The sequence below is a fragment of the Dryobates pubescens genome, chromosome 5 (assembly GCF_014839835.1).
Source record: "Dryobates pubescens isolate bDryPub1 chromosome 5, bDryPub1.pri, whole genome shotgun sequence".
Lineage (NCBI taxonomy): Eukaryota > Metazoa > Chordata > Aves > Piciformes > Picidae > Dryobates > Dryobates pubescens.
Window position 1 is genome coordinate 515,424 of NC_071616.1, and position 25,188 is coordinate 540,611.

The 25,188-nt window shown below is 52.6% G+C and overlaps 1 protein-coding gene across 2 annotated transcripts in view; it reads right to left on the reverse strand.

The window, feature by feature from the left end:
* Positions 1–757: 757 nt before the first annotated feature.
* TSPAN18 (tetraspanin 18) overlaps positions 758–25,188 on the reverse strand; it is a 186,784-nt gene continuing 162,353 nt past the window's right edge. For both annotated transcript variants that reach the window (XM_054162162.1, XM_054162163.1), the window contains 5 exons: positions 24,818–24,892; positions 11,247–11,345; positions 7,791–7,970; positions 1,793–1,876; positions 758–949 (listed from right to left, as the gene is read on the reverse strand). In XM_054162162.1, coding sequence (XP_054018137.1) covers positions 902–949; positions 1,793–1,876; positions 7,791–7,970; positions 11,247–11,345; positions 24,818–24,892 — 486 coding nt within the window. In that variant the 3' untranslated portion in view covers positions 758–901. The remainder of the gene's footprint in view (positions 950–1,792; positions 1,877–7,790; positions 7,971–11,246; positions 11,346–24,817; positions 24,893–25,188) is intronic.

Consider the following 25,188-nt stretch of genomic DNA (forward strand, 5'->3'; position numbering starts at 1 on the left):
CCAGAGCCACTGTTTCTCCGGGGGGGAGGTGGCAACACAGCAGGAAATCTGTTTGGTGTCTTTTTTCACAACGACAAACAGTAAATCTTAGCAAACCCAGAAAGGCAGGTGCCAAACTCCTGCCCATCAGCCAGCCTTAGCTGAGTGCACACTGCCCCTGCCTGGGGCTCCGCAGAAAAGCCAGCCTCGCTGGAGCGCTCTGCTTCGCTGACAAGTTTCAGCTGAGAGGGACAAAGCTCCTGGTGAGGAATCTGTGTCTTGTGCTCACTCCGTGGCTGTGGGGGCGAAAGCCAGAACCACGCCAACGATGACTTCCCAGAGGAGCCCCCACCACTTGTTTCAAACCCCCCGGGGTGGTCACACACCGGGGCCAGCCTCTTCTCTCACCCAGCCCCTGCATGTCTGCTCTCCAGTCCTTTGCTGTCTAGAAGGTGAAGAAGTCAGGCTCAGCAGGCAGGGCCTCGCAGGAGAGGTGGCTGTGCTCCCTCCCCTGCTCCCCACCGCCAGCTCTGTCATTCTGTAGTGCAATCAGCTGCGCTGGGCTCCTGCTCCACGGCTGCTGCAGGGGGCTCTGGGCAAGGGTCTGGGGTACAGTGTAGTGCACATCACCTCAAAGTTCCAGCCCCTGAAGTACAATCCTTTTGGTCATTCATACATTACAAACCTCTTTTTGCTTTTGGCTGGTTGGTTGGTTGGGGCTTTTTCCCCCTCCTTTCTTTCCATTTCCCCCCTTTCTTTTCTTTTTCCTTTTCCCCTCTCCCCTGCCCCATTGTGTTACAAAAAATAAAGGTGTGTGGGGTTGGTTTTGGTTTTTGGGTGTTTCCAGGTTTAGTTTCTTCTGATGTTTTTTCCCTTCTCTCTTCTGAGCATGTGGGGAGCATGGTGGTTCAGGGCTCACCTCTTACTGGATCCCTCGAAAGAGGCACATGGCAAAGATCATGGCGAAGAGCTGGGGAGGGGGGGAGGCGGGAGAAGGAGGGCAACAATGAAACAGAGAAGCACAAAGAGTCAGCTGCAGCTTCCAGAAGATTGGCAAAGCTCTCCCCAGCCCCAGGACCTCTCCTCTCCCTCCCTCAGGCCCCAGACCTCTTCTTTTTCTTGAAGGCAATGCCTCCCCCTCCTCCCCCTGCCCCACAAACATTGTGGCTCCAGGTTTTGTTCCCAAACCGTCACTGGTGTCGCAGAGGAGTGAGCTTTGTGATCCCTGCTCTGCACATCCTTGCCACTGCCTGGACTGGCCACGGTGCTGGGGCTGCTGGAGCTCTCCAGCCAGATCCCTCTCCCTTGCCCAGGGCAGGGGACTGAGGAAAGCACCCAGCTTTGCCCCAGCAGTGCTCCAGGGATGTCACTTCTGGGTTAACATCACAGCTGGTGGAAGCCTGCTCCTCAGAAATGTCACCACAGAGCCAGGTATTAATGCAGGGCACTGGAGATGCTCTGTAGCAAACCCCATTTCAGGCTCCAACCAGAAGTGTGTAAAGCAAAGGCAGAGCCTGGCCACGTGAACCCAGTGCTGGGGCCAGCAGCTTGCTGGGTGTGCTGCTGCAGGGAGGGCAGCACTCGGTGGGGCAGGTCCCTGAAGCCCCTGTGGCAAACAGGGCAAGGTGTGAGATCCACAGCTGGCCCAGCAGGAGGCAGCCCCAGTTATTTCCCTGCCTTTATTGGCTCCTTTATTGGCAATTAAAGCCACAAGTTGATAACCCACCCACTGCCAGCAGGAGCAGCTTCCCCTGGCAAGCCTGCTGGCCACCAACCCACGGTGGTGCCCCTCTAGTGCCCCGAGGCCGAGTACCTCAATGGCCAACACTCCAATGGCAAGGGCTCCTGCCAGGTACACATAGGTCTCAAAGGAGTTCAGGATCACAGTGTAGCACCCCTAGGAAAGACAAAAGGTGGTGAGAGACACCAGAGCATCACACACTGCATTCTTCTCTGCACAGCCCTCCTGTTGGGGTGGGGCCAGAGGAGGCCACAGGAATAAGGAAAGGGCTGGAATGCCAGGCTGAGAGAGTTGGGCTTGGTCAACCTGCAGAAGAGAAGGCTCCAGGGAGACCTCCTGGTGGCCTGTCAGTGCTTCAAGAGGCTGATCAGAAAGATGGGGATGGCCTTTAGAACAGGGCCTGTTGTGACAGGATAAAGGGTAATGGTTTGAACTAAAAGAGAGAGATTCAGACTGGAGAGAAAGAAGACATTTTCTATGCTGAGGGTGGTGAGACCCTGACCCAGGTTGCCTGGAGGGACAGTAGATGCCTCATCCCTGGAACCATTCCAGGGGAGGTTGGTTGTGGCTCTGAGTAACCTGCTCTTGTTGGAGATGTCCCTGCTGACTGCAGTAGGGGTTGGCCAAATGTCTTTGAAAGGTCCCTGCCCACCCAAACCCTGTCTGTTAATGCCTGCTGATCTGCTGGCTACAGGAGAATGGATTCCATCAAGAACCCAGGGCCATACCCTACAGCAACCTCTTCACTTCTGCAGCACTGCCACCATCATCCTTGATACCATTTCCCACTGCTGAGGCAATTAACAGCAGGCAGATCTTCTGCAGAGCTTTCAGGATGCTCCTGGCAATCACCAGCTTGTCCTGGCCTCAGTTCTCCCAGCCTAAAATTCCAACCCATCAGCACATTTCCACCAAGAGGTCACAGATAAAGAGAAGACTGGAGTTTGTTGGGTGTGGAAAGCAGGTCTGCTCCCCACTCAGCAGGTACTTCACACATACAGGTCGAATCCCATCCATGCTGCTGGGATGTTTACATCACCTGAGTTTTGCCTTCCAGCCATAAAGAAAATGTCTGACCTGCCATGACAGCAAGGGGATCCTGGGCTGCATTCAGAGGAGTGTGGCCAGCAGAGCCAGGGAGGTTCTCCTCCCCCTCTACCCTGCCCTGGAGAGACCTCACCTGGAATACTGCATCCAGCTCTGGGCTCCCCAGCTCAGGAGGGACAGGGATCTGCTGGGGAGAGTCCAAGGGAGGGCTCCAAGGATGCTGAAGGGACTGCAGCACTGCCTGGGGAGGAGAGGCTGAGAGCCCTGGGGCTGTTCAGTCTGAGATGGGGATTTAATCAATGTCTATCAATATCTGAGGGCTGGGGGTCAGGAGGGAGGGGACAGGGACAGGCTCTGCTCAGCTGCACCCTGGGAGAGGACAAGGGGCAATGGATATCAACTCCAGCACAGGAGGTTCCACCTCACCATGAGGAGGAACTTCCCTGTGAGGGTCCCAGAGCCCTGGAGCAGGCTGCCCAGAGAGGTTGTGGAGTCTCCTTCTCTGGAGCCTTTCCAGCCCCATCTGGATGTGTTCCTGTGTGCCCTGTGCTGGATTCTGTGCTCCTGCTCTGGCAGGGGGGTTGGACTTGATGATCTTCAGAGATCCCTTCCAACCCCTAACAACCTGTGAGCCTGTGAGCCAAAGGAGGGCAGACCACTGGGGCAGGAACTGAGATGTCCACACCATGCTCTGGTCAACAGGAGGCTCCTCAGCCAAGTCATGGCCACGTTTCAGCCCAATTTCCAGGGCAAAGCACCCAGCTCAGCAACAAAATCCTTGGGTACTTGCCAGAACTCCAACCTTATCTCAACTTTTGGCATGCCTTGTTCAACTGGCTACAAAGAGCAGTGAGCACATGTGTGGCCAGCACACAGCCCGAGTTTGCTCCAGGAATGCCTGAATTGAGCCATCAGTTCCTTGGGAGTGTCTGTCCCATTGCACAGACATCCCTCACTGTCTGCTTGGTGACACTAGCTTGAGCACATGGCTTCTGCCACCAACACTCTGGTGACAAGCAGAGACGTGGTAGGCCTCAGCATCCCCACTTAAGGAAAGCTAAAGCTGTTAGCTGCTTCAGTGCTCTTCCTCAGAACACATTTCTCTTTCCCTCCCTGCTGCTTGTCATCTCTCTCTCCTCTCTGTCTCTCCCCATCAGACCTGGCAGAAGCAGCATGGTATCATCTGCTGTGATCTCTCACCCATAGTGCCTTTGCCAACCAGTTCCAGCTGCCAGGGGAGGAACAGCTCACATGCTGCTTCCAAACTCCTTACCCCTCTCACACCCTGCTATCAAGTGCTGTGTGTGGAGAGAAAAAGGAGGTTGTACACATGGCCAGCACAGAGCTCAGATGGTTTATTGATGCTGAGGTGAACACAACTTCCACTAGCCTTCCACCCAACCTGGCCCTGAGCACCACCAGGGAGGGAGCATCCACAGTGCCCCTGGGCAACCTGTTCCAGTGTCTCAGCACCCTCAGTGTGAAGCATTTCCTCCTAATCTCCAGCCTAAACCTCCCCTCTTCCAGCTCAAAGCCATTCAAATATGGCTGTTTAACCCCTGACCTCCTGTTGCATGCATTGTTGATGAGGACTGTTTGCAGCCTAAACTGGAGCCACTACCACAGCTAGGAAGAGTTACCTCAGATTCACAGAGTACAGCTGGTTGGGAGAGACCTCAGAGATCATCCAGGCCAAGCCTCAGCCCAGCACTGCAGGGTCAGCACTACACCATGTCCCTGAGCGCCAGCTCCACACACTGCTTGGACACCCCCAGGGGTGGTGACTCCAGCACTGCCCTGGGCAGACCATTGCAATGTTTGAGAACCCTCTCTGTGAAGAGATATTTCCTAACAGCCAGCCTGGTGCAGCTTGGAACCATTCCCTCTGGTCCTGTCGCTTGCCATCAAGGAGAAGGGGCTGCCCCCTCCTGGCTCCAACCTCCCTTCAGATAGTGGTAGACAGCAATGAGGTCTCCCCTCAGCCTCCTCTTCTCCCAGCTGAACAACCCCAGCTCCCTTAGATGCTTAGAGTCACGTTCTCCAGGCCCTTCTCCAGCCTCAGTGCCCTTCTCTGGACATGTCCCAGCACCTCAATGCCCTTCCTGGAGTGAGGGGCCCAGAACTCAACACAGTACTCGAGGTGTGGCCTCACCTGTGCTGAGCACAGGGGGATGACCACCCCCCTGTCCCTGCTGGCCACCCTGTGTCTGACCCAAGCCAGGATGCCATTGGCTTTCTTGGCCACCTGGGCACACTGATGGCTCCTGTTCAGTTGCCTGTCACCCAATACCCCCAGGATCCTCTCCAACCTGCAGCTTTCCAACCACACATCCCCAGGTCTGTAGCTCACCATGGGGTGGTTGTGACCCAGGTGCAGGACCTGGCACTTGGCCTTGTTGAACTTCATGCAATTAGCCTTAGCCCATGGGTCTCACCTGCCCAGGTCCTGCTGTAAAGCCTCCCTGCCCTCTAGCAGATGGACACAGCCACCCAGCTTGGTGGCACCTGCAGCCTTACTGCCTGACCTGCGCTGGCTTGCTAACTTCTCTGGGATGGTACTAACCTTCAGGAACACCACAGAACTTGCTGTCCATTTCCAGTTCACCTCTCAGTCCCTTGTGGAAACCATCACATCTCTCCCTTCCCTTTGAATTGCTGCTGCTTTAGGCTATCAACATTCATTGAAGAATGCAGGCTGCAGCTGACTGCTTGGTGGTATTATAATTAAAGAGCAAATTCCCCTTCCCTACATTCTTACTACAAAAAGTTTCAGGACTGGCAGGGTCTGTGTGTTAATACTGAACCTGGCAAGGGGGTGTTGTCATGTCAGTAGCTTATAACCTGCAACAGGCTCCCCAGAGAGCTTGTGAAGTCTCCCTCTCTGGAGACGTTGCAGCCCTGCCTGGATGCATTCCTCTGTGACCTGTGCTGGATTCTATAGCCCTGCTCTGGCAGTGGGGTTGGGCTCAAAGATGTCCAGAGGTCCCTTCCAACCCCTAACATCCTGTGAGCTGTGATCATAGAATCATGGAATCATAGAATTGTTTCAGTTGGAAAAAAGACCTCCAAGACCATCAAGTCCAACTGTCAACCTAGCACCACCATGGCCATTAAACCACATCCCAAGAGCCATGCCCACACTTTTCTTGAACTGCCCCAGGGATGGTGACTCCACCACCTCCCTGGGCAACCTGCTCCTGAAGTTTAAAGGACTCACAGGGATGAGCTGAGAATATTCTAGAATGATAAACTGAGTGAGTTGGAAGAGACCTTTCAGATAATCAAGGCCAACCCTTAACCCAGCACTGCCAGGTCACCACTAAACCACATCACTCACCATATCTTCATGGCTTTGAAACCCCTCCAGGGATGGGGACTCCACCACTGCCCTGAGCAGCTGGGCCACGCCTTAAGAACCTTGAAGGGGAAGAAATTGTTCCTCATGTCTACCCTAAACATCCCCTGGGACAACTCGAGGCTGTTTCCTCTTGTGCTATCGCTTCTGTGGGAGAAGAGCCCAGTCCCCACCTGGCTCCAATCCCCTTTCAGTGAGCTGTAGAGAGCGACAGAAAAGATGAAGCTAAGTGCTGAGGCTTCAGATGACCCAATGGAGAAGTTTATCTGAAGCTCCACTTCCCCTTCAGTTCAAAATCAAAGCCTGGTTCCTCCCCACCTCTGCTGATTCACCTTCTGCAGACCTCATCCTACAATGTCTCATGCTTCCTGGGGTCCATCACATCTCTGCTGGTCCAACTGTGGCAGGTTTAGGCTATGCCTTTAATTTGTGGGGTTTTTTTTCCACAGATCTTGAAGTGAAAGCAGTAAAATGTAAATAAATCACTACTGGGTGTAAAAAGAGAAATGAAAGCTAATTCTAGCCAGTCCCATTGGAAGAGATCAGGGACTAAAACTGGGGATCCCAAAACAGTCTCTCTTCTTCTTGCTTCTTCGCTCTAGGAGAGAAGCAAACTTGCTTCTGCTTGACCTTGGCTGAATTGTTTTGGTTAAGCCTAATTTCTCTGCTCCTTTCTCTTGTCCCTGTTGTCCAGGGGGGTCAGGGAGAGGCAAGGAAGGAGAAGCTAGTAACTTCCCCTGGTCTTTGACCAGGGGGTCCTTGTGCTGTTTATTACTTGTAAATGCCTGCAGATGCTGTAACTCCTGGGTATTTTGTACATACTCACTGCATTCCATTGTAGAGTGTAGCTTTGCTTGTAAACACAGCTTTCATTTGCTTCCAGCTGGGCTGGGCTGGCAAATCTAATGTTGGGAGGGAATTTTCAACCCACCACACCAACACAACCTGGGCTTAGTGCACACAACAACCAAGCTCAGACACGTACCGTGACTTCAACCAGCACCAGAACAAGAGGACACAGTCTCAAGCTATGCCAGGGGAGGTTTAGGCTGGGTGTTAGGAAGAAGTTCTTCATAGAGATTGGCCATTGGGATGTGCTGCCCAGGGAGGTGGTGGAGTCACCATACCTGGAGGTGTTTAGGAAGAGCCTGGCTGAGGCACTTGGTGCCATGGTTTAGTTGATTAGATGATGTTGGGTGATAGGTTGGACTCTATGATCTCAAAGGTCTTTTCCACCCTGGTTAATTCAATTCAATTCAATTCAATTCAATTCAATTCAATTCAATTCAATTCAATTCTATTCTATTCTACTCTACTCTACTCTACTCTACTCTACTCTACTCTATTCACTTGGTGCCATGGTTTAGTTGCTCAGATGGTGCTGGGTGATAGGTTGGACTCGATGATTTCAAAGGTCTTTTCCAACCTGGTTTATTCTATTCTATTCTATTCTGTTCTATTCTATTCTAGTCACTTGAAGCCATGGTTTAGTTGTCAGGAGGTGCTGAGTGACAGGTTGGACTTGATGATCTCTGAGGTCTTTTCCAACCTTGTTGATTCTATGATTCAAAAAGCTGTCAGCAGAAGGGGCATTAAGGCTGTGACTACAGCTTCACTGGCCACCCCTGCCCACCCCTGGCTCCTCCTGCTGGTGCTGTGTGGCCTCACCTGTCTGTTCTGGAACCTCTCCACACCGCTGAGGCAGGCTTCTCTGTTGACAATCATCCCTTCCCGGCTCTGCAGCTCCCGCTGGCAGCAAGCCTCTGGCGTGCTCCGCTCCAGAGAGGAGTATGGAAGGAGAGGAACAGCTTCAAAGTCTTCTGGTCCATTCACTCCACAGCAGGCAAACTAGGGAGAGGCAGCGGAGAAGGAAGACAGAGTTGACATTTGCCCTCAAAGCAGACAGGAGAAATCCACCAGAGACCTGTTCTTGCAGAAACACAGAATGGTTTGGGCTGGGAAGGACCCTTAAAGAGCATCCTGTTCCACCCCCCCGCCACAGCTCCTACCAGACCACGCTGCTCAAGGCCCCATCCAACCTGGCTTTGAACACTTTGCAGGAGAAACTTCTCTAGAATGAGTGACAGAGCCCTGGAGCAGGCTGCCCAGAGAGGTTGTGGAGTCTCCTTCTCTAGAGACTTTCCAACCCCACCTGGAAGCATTCCTGTGCAGACTGCCCTGGGTGCTCCTGCTCTGGCAGGGGGGTTGGACTGGATGAGCTCTGGAGGTCCCTTCCAACCTCTAATGTTCTGTGGTACTGTGATACTTCCAAGCTTGGAGCCTACAGAGCTTCTCTGGGTAACCTGTTCCAGTGCCTCACCACCCTTGTGGGGATGAAAGCTTTAGTCAAAGCAGAGACAAGCCAAGTGTTGTTTCCAGTGAAGTGGGCTGTGCTTGCAGCTTGGAGCTTCTGCTTCGTCAAAGCCTTTCTGTGACATCCCACTGCAGCCACCTTGTGCTGTAGACTCTAAGCTACCACTGGGAATAATGCCACAATGTACACAGGGCTTTGGAGCACTTCCAGAGTGACTTCCTTGATGTCCCTCAGCAAGCCTGCAAGGCAGCCAGCAGCACAATCCAGCTCACAGGATCACAGAGTTAAGACCTGGAAGGGACCTCAAAAGCTCATCAAGTCCAACCCCCCTGCCAGAGCAGGATCACCCAGAGCAGGTCACACAGGAGCACATCCAGGAAAGTTTTGACAATCTCCAGGGAGGGAGACTTCACAACCCCCCTGGGCAGCCTGCTCCAGGGCTCTGTCACCCTCACAGGGAAAAAATGTTTTCCTCCTGTTTCCATGGCACTTCCTCTGCCTCAGCTTCCACCACTGCCCCTTGTGCTGGCATTGGGCATCCCCCAGCAGAGCCTGGCTCCAGCCTCTGGGCACTCACCCTGCAGATCTTTGTCAACATGAATGAAGTCACCCTCAGGCTCCTCCTCTGCAAGCTATAGAGCCCTCAGCTCCCTCAGGCTCTCCTCCTAAGGAAGATCTTCCACTCCCTTCAGCATTTTCATGGCTCTGGACTGGACTCTCTCAAGCATTTCCCTGAGGTCCCTCCTGAAGTGAGGGGCCCAGAACTGGACACAATATTCCAGATGCTGCCTCAGCAGGGCAGAGTAGAGAGGGAGGAGAACCTCTCTTGACCTACTAACCACAGCCCTTCTAATCCACCCCAGAATGGCCTTGGCCTTCTTGGCCACAGGAGCTCCTGCCTGCTCTCCCCACAGCTAATGGCCAGGGCTGCTGCTGCCTGAGTGATTCGAGCAAGGTCCCTTTTCAGGATGCAAGTCAGATCCTCTTTATGGATTCAAGTCATAGCCTGGCTCTGTCTCCTTTCAGTCAGCAAAAGGAAATGTCTTTATTAAAGCCCTGGATCAGAGTGAAGGGCAGCAATCATCTTTGCCTTTTAAGATTAAAATTGACTTTTCATCTGCAGAGCCTGACACCCTGCTTGTCCCTCCTGAGCAGCGACACCAGGGCTGAGCTCAGCACAGCCTCCCCGGGTGTGCACACACCACCCACCCCCACCCACCTGCCCTCACAGAGCTCCTTCCAGCAGAGCACAACTCCAGCCCCAGTGACAGTCACTCTGCTCTCTACAACTCCCTGAAGGGAGGTTGTAGCCAGGTGGGGGTTGGTCTCTTCTCCCAGGCACCCAGCACCAGAACAAGAGGACACAGTCTCAAGCTATGCCAGGGGAGGCTTAGGCTGGGTGTTAGGAAGAAGTTCTTCATAGAAAGAGAGATTGGCCATGGGGATGTGCTGCCCAGGGAGGTGGTGGAGTCCCCATCCCTGGAGGTGTTTAGGAGGAGACTTGATGGGGTGCTTGGAGCCATGGTTTAGTTGATTAGATGGTGCTGGGTGATAGGTTGGACTGGATGATCTCAAAGGTCTCTTCCAACCTGGTTAATTCTATTTATCCTATCCTATCCTACCCTATCCTATCCTATCCTATCCACTCTGTAACCTGCCTGAATAAGGCTGGAGTAACAAGGTCAATTTTGATGCCAAGTATATGTGAAAATATCCCATTAGCCACAGAATCCTGGAATGGTTTGGGTTGGAAAGGACCTCTAAGATCATGGAGTCTAATCCTACACCTAGCACCAAAGTGCCACTGCCACACATTTCTTGAACACCTTAGGGATGGGGACTCCACCACCTCCCTGGGCAGCTCATCCCAAGGGCCAATCTCTCTTGCTGGGAAGAATTTAACATCCAGCCTAAACCTCCCCTGGCACAGCTTGAGAATGTGTCCTCTTGTTCTGGTGCTGGCTGCCTAGCAGAAGAGACCAACCCCCACCTGGCTACACCCTCCCTTCAGGGAGTTGGAGACAGCAAGAAGGTCTCCCCTGAGCCTCCTCTTCTCCAGGCTAAGCAACCCCAGCTCCCTCAGCCTCTCCTCCCAGGGCTGTGCTCCAGACCCCTCCCCAGCTTTGTTGCCCTTCTCTGGACACCTTCAAGTCTCTCAATGTCCTTCTTAAACTGAGGAGCCCAGAACTGGACACAGGACTCAAGGTCACCAGACACTTTGGAGAAGAGACCAACCCCCACCTCAGTCCAACCTCCTTTCAGGGAGTTGTAGGGAGTGAGAGGCTCTCCTCCCATTCTCCCCTTCTCTAGACTGAACAACCCCAGTTCCCTCAGCTGGTCCTCACAAGACTTCCTCTCTAGGCCCTTCCCCAGCTTTGTTGCCCTTCTCTGGACACATTATGGCTCCTTGATGTCATTCTTGGAGTGAGGGGCAAAAGACTGAGCCCAGTACTCAAGGTGAGGTCTCACCAGTGCCAAGCATAGGGAGACATTCCCTGCCCTACTTACTCCAGCTGGCCACAATATTGCTGATGCAGGCCAGGATGCTGCTGGCCTTCTTGGCCACCTGGGTGCACTGCTGGCTCATCTTCAGAGGGCTGTAAATCAGCAGCCCCAGGTCCATGCTCCTACCTAATCTGCCACCCACCACCTCATTCCACAGGAGCCATTATGTAGCTCTAGTTCATGGCTACTGTTGGCTGGGAATAGTCCTGAAGTAGCTTGAAAGGTGAAAGCTCCAGGGTCAATGCAACCCCATGGCCTTCTGCACCCAGACTGAAAGCCCAGGGGTACCCATCTGGGTCACTTACTGTGATCATGACGGAGTTCCAGGTGGAAGAGAAGACATCTGTGTCATTGTTCCTCAGATAATGCTGCTTCAGCTCCTTGGTGAAAAACTCTCTGGTCAGCTGAAAAGAACAGAAAGGTGGAGATGTGAAGACTGCTGCCACATCCTTCCCAGGCCCTTTTCAAAGCTCCCTTCTAATCCAGCCCAGGATGCCCTTGGCCTTCTTGGCCACCAGGGCACACTGATGGCTCCTGGGCATCCTGTTGACCACCAAGACCCCCAGGCCCTTTGCTGTTTCACTGCTGTCCCCAGCCCAAACTGGTCCATGGGGTTGTTCTTTCCCAGGTGCAAGACTCTGCCCTTGCCCTTGTTGAATTTCATTCCATTTCTCCCTGCCCAGCTCTCCAGCCTCTCTGAGTCTGGCTGCACAAACCTCCTGTGTCAGCCACTGGTCCCAGGTTGGTGTCAGCAGCTCTCTGTGCCCTCATCCAGGTCATTGAGGAATATATTGAACAGCTCTGCTCCCTGTACCAACCCCTGAGGGTCTCCACTAGGCACAGATCTCCAGCTAGGCTCTGTCCCATTGACCACAACTCTCTGACTTCTTTCCTTCAACCAGTTCCCAACCAGACCACACTGCCTCAGCTTAGCTGTGAGGGTGCTGTAGGAGAGGGTGTCAAAAGCTCTCCTGAAATCAAGATAAACAACATCTGCCTTCAAATCCACTCACCCATCAGTCAAAAATCTGACTCTGCTTCATCAGGTTGGCAACCAAAGCCTCATTTGCCCCTCACTTCTCTTTTTAAACCACTTGATTCTCTACTAACGATGGAGGGAACTGTGCTGGCTTTCCACCCATGTGTGAGAAAGCAGAATGAGGACCTCATATGGAACCTTCTGGGAATGAAAAGGAAGTGAAAAATAAATAATCTTATAACGGTAGGAAATGTTCAAGTTACAGAAGTCACAGAATTGTCAGGGCTGGAAGGGACATCAAGGCTCAGCCAGCTCCAAGCCCCTGCCATGGGCAGGGACACCTCACACCACAGCAGGTTGCTCACAGCCACCTCCAGCCTGGCTGCAAACACCTCCAGGCAGGAGGCTTCCACCACCTCCCTGGGCAGCCTGTGCCAGGCTCTCACCACCCTCCTGGGCAACAACTTCTTCCTCACAGCCAATCTCAATCTCCCTACTTCTAGTTTTGCTCCATCCCCCCCAGTCCTATCACTCCCTGATGCTCTAAAATGTCCTTCCCCCTTCAGATAGTGGAAGCCACAATAAGGTCTCCTCAGGGCCTTCACTTCTCCAGACTGAATTAATTCATTTATGGATTAATTAATAAAGAACAGAATAGAATAGAATAGAGTAGAATAGAATAGAATTAACCAGGTTGGAAGAGACCTTTGAGATCATCAAGTCCAACCTATCACCCAGCACCATCTAATCAACTAAACCATGGCACCAAGTGTCTCATCCAGGCTCTTCCTAAACACCTCCAGGGATGGGGACTCCACCACCTCCCTGGGCAGCACATCCCAAGGGCCAATCTCTCTTGCTGGGAAGAAGGTCCCCCTGAGCCTCCTCTTCTCCAGGCTAAGCAACCCCAGCTCCCTCAGCCTCTCCTCACAGGGCTGTGCTCCAGACCCCTCCCCAGCTTTGTTGCCCTTCTCTGGACACCTTCAAATGTCCCAAAATCCTTCTTAAACTGAGGAGCCCAGAACTGGACACAGGACTCAAGGTGTGGCCTAACCAGTGCTGAGCACAGGGCACAATGACCTCCCTGCTCCTGCTGGCCACACTGTTCCTGATGCAGGCCAGGATGCCCTTGGCCTTCTTGGCCCCCTTGGCATATTAGCTTGCTTTTTGTTTTTGACTATTAAAATACCAGAGGACATGGTGTTTTCCTTTGGGAAGTTGGTGGTCTGAGGGCATGTTAGGTTAAAAGATGCTGAACTATGTCCTCAGTGTTCTGCTTTTATAGAATCATATAATTGTTTTGGTTGGAAAAGCCCTTGAAGGTGAGCAAGCCCAACCTTTGTCTAACTCTGCCAAGTCTGATTCTGAGCACCACATCTCTGCCTCTTGTAAACACCTCCAGGGATGGAGATTCAACCACCTCCCTGGGCAGCCTGTGCCCAGGAAAGTTTCCTCTAATGGCCAACTTGAGTCTATCACTTGTGACTAGGGAGAAGAGGCCAAGCCCCACCTGGCTCCAGCCTCCCTTCAGGGAGTTGTAGAGGGCCAGAAGGTCTCCCCTGAGCCTCCTTTGCTCCAGAATAAACAACTCCAGCTGCCTCAGCTGCTTCTCACCAGCCCTGTTCTCCAGACTCTTCCCCAGCTCCATTGCCCTTCTCTGGACCCTCTCCAGCACCTCAATGTCCTCTTGGAGTGAGGATGAGTACCAAGAAAGTCCACTTCCCTTTCTCAGAGTACTTTCTCCAGACCCTCCACCCTGCAGAGGCAGCAGCATGTCTTTTTGATGCCTCTCTGTTCCTGAAGCATGGACTTTGAAACTGATATTGCTGTTGGTACTAATCCCAGCTGTCTGCCTTTGGAGGGGCCTGCAACAAAGGAGTCATTTAAATACAAAGTGAAACCTTTATTTTGACAGCAGCAACCCCAGAGGAAATTGCTGAGTTTGTCTGGGAGTTTTATGAGACTTGGCCTAAAGCAAACCCTGCTCTGCCAGGAAAATAACTGCTTCCAAGTGCTGTGGCTCTTCAAGTGTTTGTCCTGAGCAGCTGAAGCTCTCCCCACCCTCAATGAAGGCAGGGATGGCACTGATGGGGTCGCTGCACCTTGGAGTGTGGTGGCAAGAGCCACGAAGAGGGAGCAGAGGACCTCCTACTCAAACCAGATCTTACACAAGCTTCTGACAACACACAGTTACATCATAGGCAATGAAGAGCCATCCAGATGTGGGGTTTTCCAGCTCTTCTGGTGCCTGCCTGGAAAACAGGACATGCTCTTGTCCATCTGCTGCTGCCTGGAGCAATCCTCACGCTTCTGACACAGAACAGCACTGCTCTTCCTGCTTCCATCCTGCTCAGCAGCTAAACAACTTCCTCTCCCAAACTGGTGTTGCACATGGAGGCCGAGCAGGGAGCCTAGGATGGGGCTGCAGGTGACAGCCTCTGCTTTGTGGCTGGGTGTGATGGCTCTTGAACTGCTGGCACATGGACATCTTGTGTCCCCATCAGAGCTGGGGCCAGTCCTGCACACAGAACCCTGAATGGAGCAGGCAGGATTTGTCCCAGCCTCCCTCTGTGCCACCAAATGGATTTGCTGCTGTCCTCAGCAGAGCTCCTCAAGCTTCCTGGAGAAGCCCTTACTTCCTTCTGCCCAGCAAGAGTCTGCCCTTGGTGGGCGAGAGCCTTCAAGGAGCTCAGCCACTCAGCCAAGGACCAGCATTAAGAGCTGTTGATGTGAGAGATGCTTAGGAGGAAGGTCAGAAGCCATCCTTTGTAAGGAGCTCAAAGCACCACTGATCCTTTTCTTTTCATTCAGTTTTTAGCTAAATCAATGCTAGAATTTAAACTATGCACAAGGTCTCCAATGGTAGCAGTGTGGCCTCACTGCTGGGAAAGGCAAATAATTGAAATGCTTCAGTGGTCATGGAGGTGTTGGGTAGAAGGTTGGACTTGATGATCTCAGAGGTCTTTTCCAACCTTGATGGTTCTGATTCCATCCAAGAAACCTGAGGCACGGATGGCTCATGTTCTTCAGGCTTTGCCTCACTTCTGATGAAACAGGTATCAGGAACCAAAGGGACTTTGGCCACAAGAACCCCATGCAGTGCTGCAGGCTGGAGTCAGAGTGCAGCCAGGCAGAAAGGGACCTGGGGGTAGTGGTTGCCAGCAGCTGAACTTGAGCCAGCAGTGTGCCCAGGTGGCCAAGAAGGCCAAGGGCATCCTGGCCTGCATCAGGAAGAGTGTGGCCAGCAGGAGCAGGGAGGTCATTGTGCCCTGTACTCAGCACTGGTTAGGCCACACCTTGAGTCCTGTGTCCAGTTCTGGGCCCCTCAGTTTAAGAAGGACATCGAGCTGCTGGAAGGTGTCCAGAGAAGGGCAACAAAGCTGGGGAGGGGTCTGGAACACAGCCCTGGGAGGAGAGGCTGAGGGAGCTGGGGTTGCTTAGCCTGGAGAAGAGGAGGCTCAGGGAAGACCTTGCTCTCTTTGACTCCCTGAAGGGAGGTTGTAGCCAGGTGGGGGTTGGTCTCTTCTCCCAGGCAAGCAGCACCAGAACAAGAGGACACAGTCTCAAGCTGAGCCAGGGGAGGTTTAGGCTGGATGTTAAATTCTTCCCAGCAAGAGAGATTGGCCATTGGAATGTGCTGCCCAGGGAGGTGGTGGAGTCTCCATCCCTGGAAGGGATTGGATGTGGCACTTGGAGCCATGGTTTAGTTGTCAGGAGGTGTTGGGTGACAGGTTGGACTTGATGATCTCTGAGGTCTTTTCCAAGCTCATTCATTCTATGATTCTAGGACTCGACTGCTGTGACAGAAATGGGGCTAAAAAGCCAAGCACCCTGGCTCCATCCAAAGCTCTGCCACAGGACTAATCTATTCCTACCATCTCCTTTTCCTGTTTGCTAAGACAGTTCACTAAGAAGAGTGAAATATCTGAAGGGCAAAGAAAAAGCAGTTCCTGTACCTAGGCAAGATCACTCCTTCATGGAATCACAGAGTTGTTTAGGTTGGAAGAGATCTTTAAGATCATCAAGTCCAACCCTTTCACAGTCTCTCTCTTGTTCCAGGAAGACATTGTTTCATTGGGAGGTCCTCTAGGTGAGAAAGGGCTCTCCACCCTCCAAAGCCTCCTTTGCAAAGGCAGAGAAACTCTGGTGCTCCCACAGCTGATTAACATCAGCCTGGCTCTTTAGAGCTTGCTTTGAAACAGTGCTTTGGGAGTGCAGTTGGCCTTGCAGCTCAGAGGCTCACCACTGAGAGTGCCACTTTCACTCACCAAACCACCACCACGCTCTGCTGCAGTGACTCTTACTCTCATGTCAAACCTCAGCAGAAAACATCTTTTCTCTCTTATTTTTCCTCTTATTTTTTGCCTTTAGGTTTCTTACAATCCCTCAGCTATTAATTATTTAACTCTGACCAGTGTTTGGGAGCTGCTGAGGATGTGAAACATCACACCAGAGAAAGCTGCACTACACATCACCTGGAAAGCCAACAGGTAAGAGTTTATCTTTCTCTTCTGCCTCATTTTATGCACCCAGTGAAGCCACAGCCACATGGAGTGGTGCAATGACCATCACAGGAACCCACTTGGTCAGCTTCCAAGGAGTTTAAATTGCCTAAATGAGCATTTCCCATCACACAGGATGGTCTCTTCTCCCAGGCAAGCAGCACAAGAACAAGAGGACACAGTCTCAAGCTGCGACAGGGGAGGTTTAGGCTGGATGTTAGGAAGAAGTTCTTCCCAGCAAGAGAGATTGGCCATTGGGATGTGCTGCCCAGGGAGGTGGTGGAGTCACCATCCCTGGAGGTGTTTAAGAGCCTGGCTGAGGCACTTGGTGCCATGGTTTAGTTGATTAGAATGTGCTGGGTGATAGGTTGGACTTGATGATCTTGAAGGTCTCTTCCAACCTGGTTAATTCTATTCTATTCTATTCTATTCTATTCTATTCTATTCTATTCTATTCTATTCTATTCTATTCTAAATACTCAGGGTAAAACATTTCTTCCTTCTCTCCAGTCTAAATCTCCCTCTCAGTTCAAATCCATTCCCCCTTGTCCTGTCCCAAGAGGCCCTGATGAAAAGTCTATTCTAAAATAACTCCTTTTGCAGGGAACACCACACCTAAGCTTGACCTTAATTTGCTTCCCAACATGGAGTCCCTGGCTGACCACCTCTGTCCCCATGGGCATTCTGCGGAGCCACCCGGGCTCATCCTAACCAAAAGATGACAGGAAAATTAGCCACAAGAAGGGGAGCTCTGCCAGAGAGGCTACCACTCAAATACACAGCACCAGCAAGACACAGGGAGGTTTGGGTGGTGTTTCTTTTTCTGCTGTCAGAAGAAACCTGAGGAGAGAACAAACCACAAGAGTCTGCAGGCCGAGTTTAACTTCTGCGCAGAGCTGTGTCAGGATCTGATGCTCTTCATCCCTTCCCACTAACACAAAACCTCTTCCTGTCACTCATTCTGACAGAGTGGGAAGCTGCTGCTACAAACAAGGAGACAAGCTCAAGACAGGGAGAAGTTTGCTCTCCTTCAAGTTATCTCTCACCAAACAGCGCCAGCTGCCACAGAAGTCTAGAATAAGCACCGTGACCTTACCGTGCAAGGCAACAGATCCCCGCCCGTCCCACGGCTCCTGCCACACAATCACACACTGCCTTGGGTGGGAAGGGACCTTCAAAGGTCAGCTAGCCTAACCCCTCTGCAGTGACACCTTCAACTACAGCAGGTTGCTCAGGGCCCTGACCAACCCCACCTGGAATGGTTCAAGGCATGGGGCTTCTACCACCTTCGGGGAGTCTGGGCCAGAGTCTCACCACACTCAGGGGGCCAAGAAGGCCAATGGCATCCTGGCCTGCATCAGGAAGAGTGTGGCCAGCAGGAGCAGGGAGGTCATTGTGCCCTGTGCTCAGCACTGATGAGGCCACACCTTGAGTCCTGTGTCCAGCTCTGGGCTCCTCAGGTTAGAAAAGAGGTTGAGCTGCTGGAAGGTGTCCAGAGAAGGGCAACAAAGCTGGGGAGGGGTCTGGAGCACAGCCCTGGGAGGAGAGGCTGAGGGAGCTGGGGTTGCTTAGCCTGGAGAAAGCCTGAAAAAGGCTGAGGTCCTGAACACCTTCTCTGCCTCAATGTTTAACAGCAAGGCAGCAGTTCAGGACCAGTGGCCTCCTGAGCTGGGCAATGGGGTCAGGGAGCAGTGTGATGCCCTGGAAATCCATGAGGAATTAGCTGGGGACCTGCTGAGCCACTTGGACACTCACAAGTCCATGGGACCGGATGGGATCCATCCCAGGGTGCTGAGAGAGCTGGCAGGTGAGCTGCCAAGCCGCTCTCCATCATTTTCCTCCAGTCCTGGCTCACTGAAGAGGTCCCAGGTGACTGAAACTGGCCAATGTGGTCCCCATCCACAAGCAGGGTGGGATGGAGGAACCTGGAAACTCCAGGCCTGGCAGCCTGACCTCAGTGCCAGGGAAAGTGATGGAGCAGATTATCCTGGGGGCAATAACTGCACCTGAAGGATGGCCAAGGGCTCAGGTCCAGCCAGCATGGAGTTAGGAAGGGCAGGTCCTGCCTCTCCAACCTGATCTCCTTCTGTGCCCAGGTGACTGCCTGGTGGATGTGGGGCAGGCTGTGGATGGAGTCTGTCTGCCCTTCAGCAAGGCCTTGGACACCATCCCCCACAGCAAACTGCTGGCCAAGCTGTCAGCCCCTGGCTGGGACAGCAGCACTCTGAGCTGGGTTAGGAACTGGCTGGAGGCTGAGCCCAGAGAGTGGTGGTGAATGGTGCCACAGCCAGCTGGCAGCCAGGCACCAGTGGTGTGCCCCAGGGATCAGTGCTGGGCCCCATCCTCTTTAACATCTTCATTGATGATATGGAGGAGGACATTGAGTCAGTCATCAGCAAGTTTGCAGATGACACCAAGTTAGGAGCAGGAGTTGATCTGTTAGAGGGTGGAGAGGCTCTGCAGAGGGACCTGGACAGGCTGGGCAGATGGGCAGAGGCCAACACGGTGGCATTCAACAAGTCCAAGTGCCAGGGGCTGCACATTGGCCACAACAACCCCAGGCAGAGCTACAGGCTGGGGTCAGAGTGGCTGAGAGCAGCCAGGCAGAGAGGGACCTGGGGGTAGTGGTGGACAGCAGCTGAACATGAGCCAGCAGTGTGCCCAGGGGGCCAAGAAGGCCAAGGGCATCCTGGCCTGCAGCAGGAAGAGTGTGGCCAGCAGGAGCAGGGAAGTCCTTGTGCCCTGTGCTCAGCACTGCTTAGGCCACACCTTGAGTCCTGTGTCCAGTTCTGGGCCCCTCAGTTTAAGAAGGACATCGAGAGACTTGAAGGTGTCCAGAGAAGGGCAACAAGGCTGGGGAGGGGTCTGGAGCACAGCCCTGTGAGGAGAGGCTGAGGGAGTGTCGTAGTTTGGGCTGGGTGCCCTCTGCTACAGGGGTGTTTCCTGTGTCCAGAGTCCAGCCCAGTGGGTGGGCACAGGAAATTAGGTATTTCTCCCATAATCCCTTGCACCACTATAAATTTTGCGGTGGGGTCTGGCACTTCCTCTTTCCTTCCCTCTCCGAGACTTGGTAACTGGGGGAGAGACCTCCCGGCCATGGGCCTGATTGGGCCCAAGGCCACTGGGGGATGGGCAGTCTCAGGCCTGGCCATCTGAGACCAGCCTAATAGTAGGGGGGGGAAGGAGGAGCCCTGGGGGTTTTGGATGCACCCTCAGGTGGGGTTTGGGGTCTTCCTGGGTTTACTTTGGTTTCTTCCTTGTCACCATGTTTCCTTTTGTGCACACTCACTGTTCTCTAGTTAAACTCTCCACTACTTTTGCAATCAGTTTGTCTGAGTCGTTATTTCTGTGCGTGGTGGGGAGGGGGTCTGCCCCAACCCATTACAGGCAGCTGGGGTTGCTTAGCCTGGAGAAGAGGAGGCTCAGGGGAGACCTTCTTCCCAGCAAGAGAGATTGGCCCTTGGGATGTGCTGCCCAGGGAGGTGGTGGAGTCCTCATCCCTGGAGCTGTTTAAGAAGAGCCTGGATGAGGCACTTGGTGCCATGGTTTAGTTGATCAGATGGTGCTGGGTGATAGGTTGGACTTGATGATCTTGAAGGTCTTTTCCAACCTGGTCTATTCTATTCTATTCTATTCAGAGTAAAGCATTTCTTCCTTCTCTCCAGTCTAAATCCCCTCTTTCAGTTCAAATCCTTGGGTTGTCCTGTCCCAAGAGGCCCTGATGAAAAGTCTATTCTGAAATAACTCCTTGTGCAGGGAAAACCACACCTAAGCTTGACCTTAATTTGCTGATGGCCCTGATGAAGTCTGTCCCCAGCTTTCTGATCAGCCCCTTGAATCACTGAAAGGCTGGCAAAGTACTGGAAGATACCAATGCATTGCTTAGAGCCAGATGTAAGCAGGCTCCTGGTGACATGGAAGAGGGCAGAGCCAGTCCCACAGTCACCCTGCACACAGCACTTGCAGCAATGCTGGCTGGTTTCTGGTACTTTCAACCAGTTTCCCACAGGGAAGATGGGAGGAGGGAGCAGGCAGCTGCTGGTGCTCTCTCTGTCCTGAAGCCTGTACCAGGGTCTGCAGGGCAGTGTCTACGTGTGAGATCTGCTGCTGAGCCAAAGGAATTCTCTAAACCCTCCCTTAGTAGCACAGCTGTAATGGCCAGAACACATCAGACCCCCCATGCTGCAACCTAATGATGGAGCAGCAGCTGTTGCCATGAGGGCAGGGGCTCCATGCCCAAGCTGGAATGAAGCCCCCAGTCCCATCACCAGAGCATTGTTCCATCCCCATTGCCATCAGATCTGAGGCAAAGACAAATGACCAGCAGTTTATCATAGAATCATAGAATCAATAAGGTTGGAAGAGACCTCAGAGATCATCAAGTCCAAGCTGTCACCCAACACCTCCTGACAACTAAACCATGGCTCCAAGTGCCATATCCAAGCCCCTCGAACACCTCCAGGGTTGGGGACTCCACCACCTCCCTGGGCAGCACATCCCAATGGCCAATGACTCTCTCTGGGATGAACTTTCTCCTAACCTCCAGCATAAACCTCCCCTGGCATAGCTTGAGACTGTGTCCTCTTGTTCTGGTGCTGGCTGCCTAGCAGAAGAGACCAACCCCCACCTGGCTACACCCTCCCTTCAGGGAGTCAAAGACAGCAAGAAGGTCTCCCCTGAGCCTCCTCTTCTCCAGGCTAAGCAACCCCAGCTCCCTCAGCCTCTCCTCCCAGGGCTGTGCTCCAGACCCCTCCCCAGCTTTGTTGCCCTTCTCTGGACACCTTCAAGTCTCTCAATGTCCTTCTTAAACTGAGGAGCCCAGAACTGGACACAGGACTCAAGGTGTGGCCTAACCAGTGCTGAGCACAGGGCACAAGGACTTCCCTGCTCCTGCTGGCCACACTCTTCCTGATGCAGGCCAGGAGGCCCTTGGCCTTCTTGGCCACCTGGGCACACTGCTGGCTCATGTTCAGCTGCTGTCAACCACTACCCCCAGGTCCCTTTCTGCCTGGCTGCTCTCAGCCACTCTGACCCCAGCCTGTAGCACTGCCTGGGGTTGCTGTGGCCAATGTGCAGCCCCTGGCACTTGGACTTGTTGAATGCCACCGTGTTGGCCTCTGCCCATCTGCCCAGCCTGTCCAGGTCCCTCTGCAGAGCCTCTCCACCCTCTAACAGATCAAATCCTGCCCCCAGCTTGCTGTCATCTGCACATTTACTGATGATGGACTCAATGCCCTCCTCCAGATCATCAATCAAGATATTGAATAGGATGGGGCCCAGCACTGACCCCTGGGGCACACCACTGGTGCCTGGCTGCCAGCTGGCTGTGGCACCATTCACCACCACTCTCTGGTCTCAGCCTCCAGCCAGTTCCTAACCCAGCTCAGAGAGCTGCTGTCCAAGCCAGGGGCTGACAGCTTGGCCAGCAGTTTGCTATGGGGGATGGTGTCCAAGGCCTTGCTGAAGTGCAGGCAGACTCCATCCACAGCCTGCCCCACAGCCACCAGGCACTCACCTGGGCATAGAAGATCAGGTTGGTCAGGGTTGGCCCGGCAGGACCTCCCCTTCCTGAATCATTAATACAAGGCAAGAAAAACAATCCTCACCTCTCACTAACTCCTAAGAGCATCCTACTGCACAAACACCACATTGCCTTGCTGTGAGCCTCCCAAGTCCTGATTCTTTGCTCATCCAAATGTTTTGATATGAATACAACTGAAAATAGATCCTGGCTGAAGAGAATCACCATTTTCTGTGGCCCTGCTATGCTCATGCCACATTCCTGGCACGCTCAGCACAGGGGCTCTGCTCTATGTTCTCTTACTACTTGAAGTGACTAAATAAAGTCAGCACTGATCAGTTCTACTGGCCAATGTTGGTTGTTTTCTTCCCAGCCATCACTCACAGTCACAGTTCAAAGATGGGCTGACTGTAGCCAGGGTCTACAGGTGAGAATATGAAAGAACTGCACCAAGCTTTGCTGGTTTTGATGCTGGGCTGCCTCAAAAGAAGTGTGGCCAGCAGGAGCGATTCTGCTATTTCACTCTGCTCTGCTGAGACCTCACCTGGAGTACTGAGTCCAGCTCTGGGGCCCTCAACAGAGCAAGGACATGGACCTGATGAAGAAGGTCCAGAGGAACCCACAAAGAATGTCAGAGGGCTGGAACAGCTCCCCTGTGAGGACAGGCTGAAAGAATTGGGGCTGCTCAGCCTGCAGGAAAGAAAGCTTCAGGGAGACCTCATAACTGCATTTCAGTATCTGTAGTGGCAGGATGAGGGACAATGGTTTGGAACTGGAGTAGGGTAGATTTAGGTTGGACATCAGGAAGTTCTGCACAATGAGAGGGATAAAATGCTGCAACAGGTTGCCCAGGGATGGGTTTGAGAGTCCTTGGAGACATTCAAGATCAGACTTAATGTGGCCCTGGGCAGCCTGACCTGGTTAGAGGTGTCCCTGCTGACTGCAGGGAGCGTTGGAGAAGGGTTGGGAGCCTTTGAGAGTCCCTTACCAACCCAATGCAATCTGTGGAGCTGTGGTAGGAGAAACAGCTGAGGCTGGGCTTACTACTGGTGTACTAAAAGCTTACTGCTAGTGCAGGGGAGGGATGGTGGCTGTATAATATGCACAGCAGCAAAAGGCTGCATCACATGAAACCATGGAGAGAAGGACCAGCAACATGTTAGCAGGGTAATCATAGAATCATCAAGGTTGGAAAAGTCCTCTGAGATCCTCAAGTCCAACCATCAACCCAACACCACCATGACCACAAAACCATCACCATAACCTTTCACACTGCAGCTAAAATACATTAACAAGAATGTGAACCTGGCTGAAGTGTGACTTCCACCTGCCAAGGCTTAGAGCCATGCAGAGTAAATGCAATTAAAAAGTCCTGTTAGAAGTCATTTGGTCCCATCCTCCCCACCCTGTGGTCACCCAGGTCTGGCCAGCAGCCATTTGATTTGCACAGGAGCTTAGATTCATAGACTCACAGAATGGTTTGGCTTGAAGGGACCTTCAAGATCATCTAGATCCAAAAGGCCACCTAGACCCAAAAGGCCACTTAGACCCAAAAGGCCACCTAGACCCAAAAGGCCACCTAGACCCAAAAGGCCACCTAGATCCTGTGACAATTTAGGCTGTGCCTTTAAGAAAAGGGTAGCTGCAGAATTCTCTAGCTGAATGTTTGAGTGTAATAAGGGAAACAAAGATTAATTCTAAAGGAATTTCATTGGTCAGATGTGAGATGTAGCATAGCAATAGCTCTCACATTCCTTTCTCTCAGTCACTCTGTCTTCTGTCTTTCTCTTGGCACGCATGCTGTCCTGGACAGAGAGAGGCCACTTCTCAGCAAACTCAAGATAAGCAAAACTAACTTCTTAACAACACTTTGAGCTAACTGAAATTCCCCTAACATTTTTTTTTTTCTCTCTTCTTCTCTTTTCTTCTAATTAACAGGGGAAAAAGGGATGGGAGAGAGGCTGGGGGGAGGCAAGGTGGAATCCTTCTTCCAAGGAGGATTTCTGTGCTGTTTTCTTTTTGCAGACCCTTGTATAATGTTGTAAATCCTGTGTGTTTTGTATAGATTCACTGCATTCCATTGTTGCTCCATTCACTTCTCCCACTGTGCTCAGCTGAGTTTTTGTTGATGATGGTGGGTTAAACCATCACACTACAACAGATCCAAAAGGCCACCTAGATCCAACCCCCATGCTATGGGTGGGGTCAACCAGACCAAGTTGCTAAAGGCTCCATCCGACTTGTCTTTGAACACGGGTCAGAGCCTCCACAGCTTCTCTGGGCAATCTGTTTGGGTTGCAAAGGATCTGTTATGGACACAAAATAGGATATGGGGAGACTTGCTGAGGGCAGGTCAGGAAGGATATTTTACAAGCAACATTGAGAGGCATCTAGCCAGCAGCAGAACATGGCAAGTCAAGAAGGAACACAATAAGAAGCTGCAGAAGGGAGTTTTTGGCTCTGCTGGTGGAAACAGAAGGTTGCACCATCAATAGTCCCACTGAACACAGGCTACATTGAAAAAAGAGAAGAGCAGCTTTTAATCTCGGTGAGACTTGGTTATGAAACTTCTCTCTGATGGGATCTGCAGCTGGTTGGGCTGCAAAAGAACCAGGAAGGCTCCAACAAGTCCAGAGTTAAGCAGCCCCCTGAGTGTGCATCTCCTGGGCTCATAGAGCATCCACCCTGCACGCATCAGCAGCCACGGGCATGCTGGTGCTTCCCCAGACTGTGGGTGGTAATTAAATGTGTTTGATGGTATCTCCAACAGAAAAAACAATGGCTCTACAAACACATCAGCCACCACCTAACACCGTCCTGCAGCTGGGTACAGTCCCACCAGGGCTCAGCATTCGCCCACCCTCGGATACTCACGTTTTCTCTGAAGATAAAAGCCAGGATCGCAGCAGACAGCTCTGCCAGGAAGATCAACAGGATGAACATGAAGAACTGGAAGAGAGAAGGTACAAAATAAACCATACCATTAGCTGTGGGACACAGGGACCAACAGGAACAACAACCCCATGTGGTGCTACAGGCTGGGGGCAAGAGTGGGTGAAGAGTGGCCGGGCAGAAAGGGCCCTGGGGGTTAACGGTTGACAGCAGCTGAACATGAGCCTGCAGTGTGTCCAGGTGGCCAAGAAGGCCCATGGCATCCTGGCCTGGAAGGTGTCCAGAGAAGGGCAACAAAGCTGGGGAGGGGTCTGGAGCACAGCCCTGGGAGGAGAGGCTGAGGGAGCTGGGGT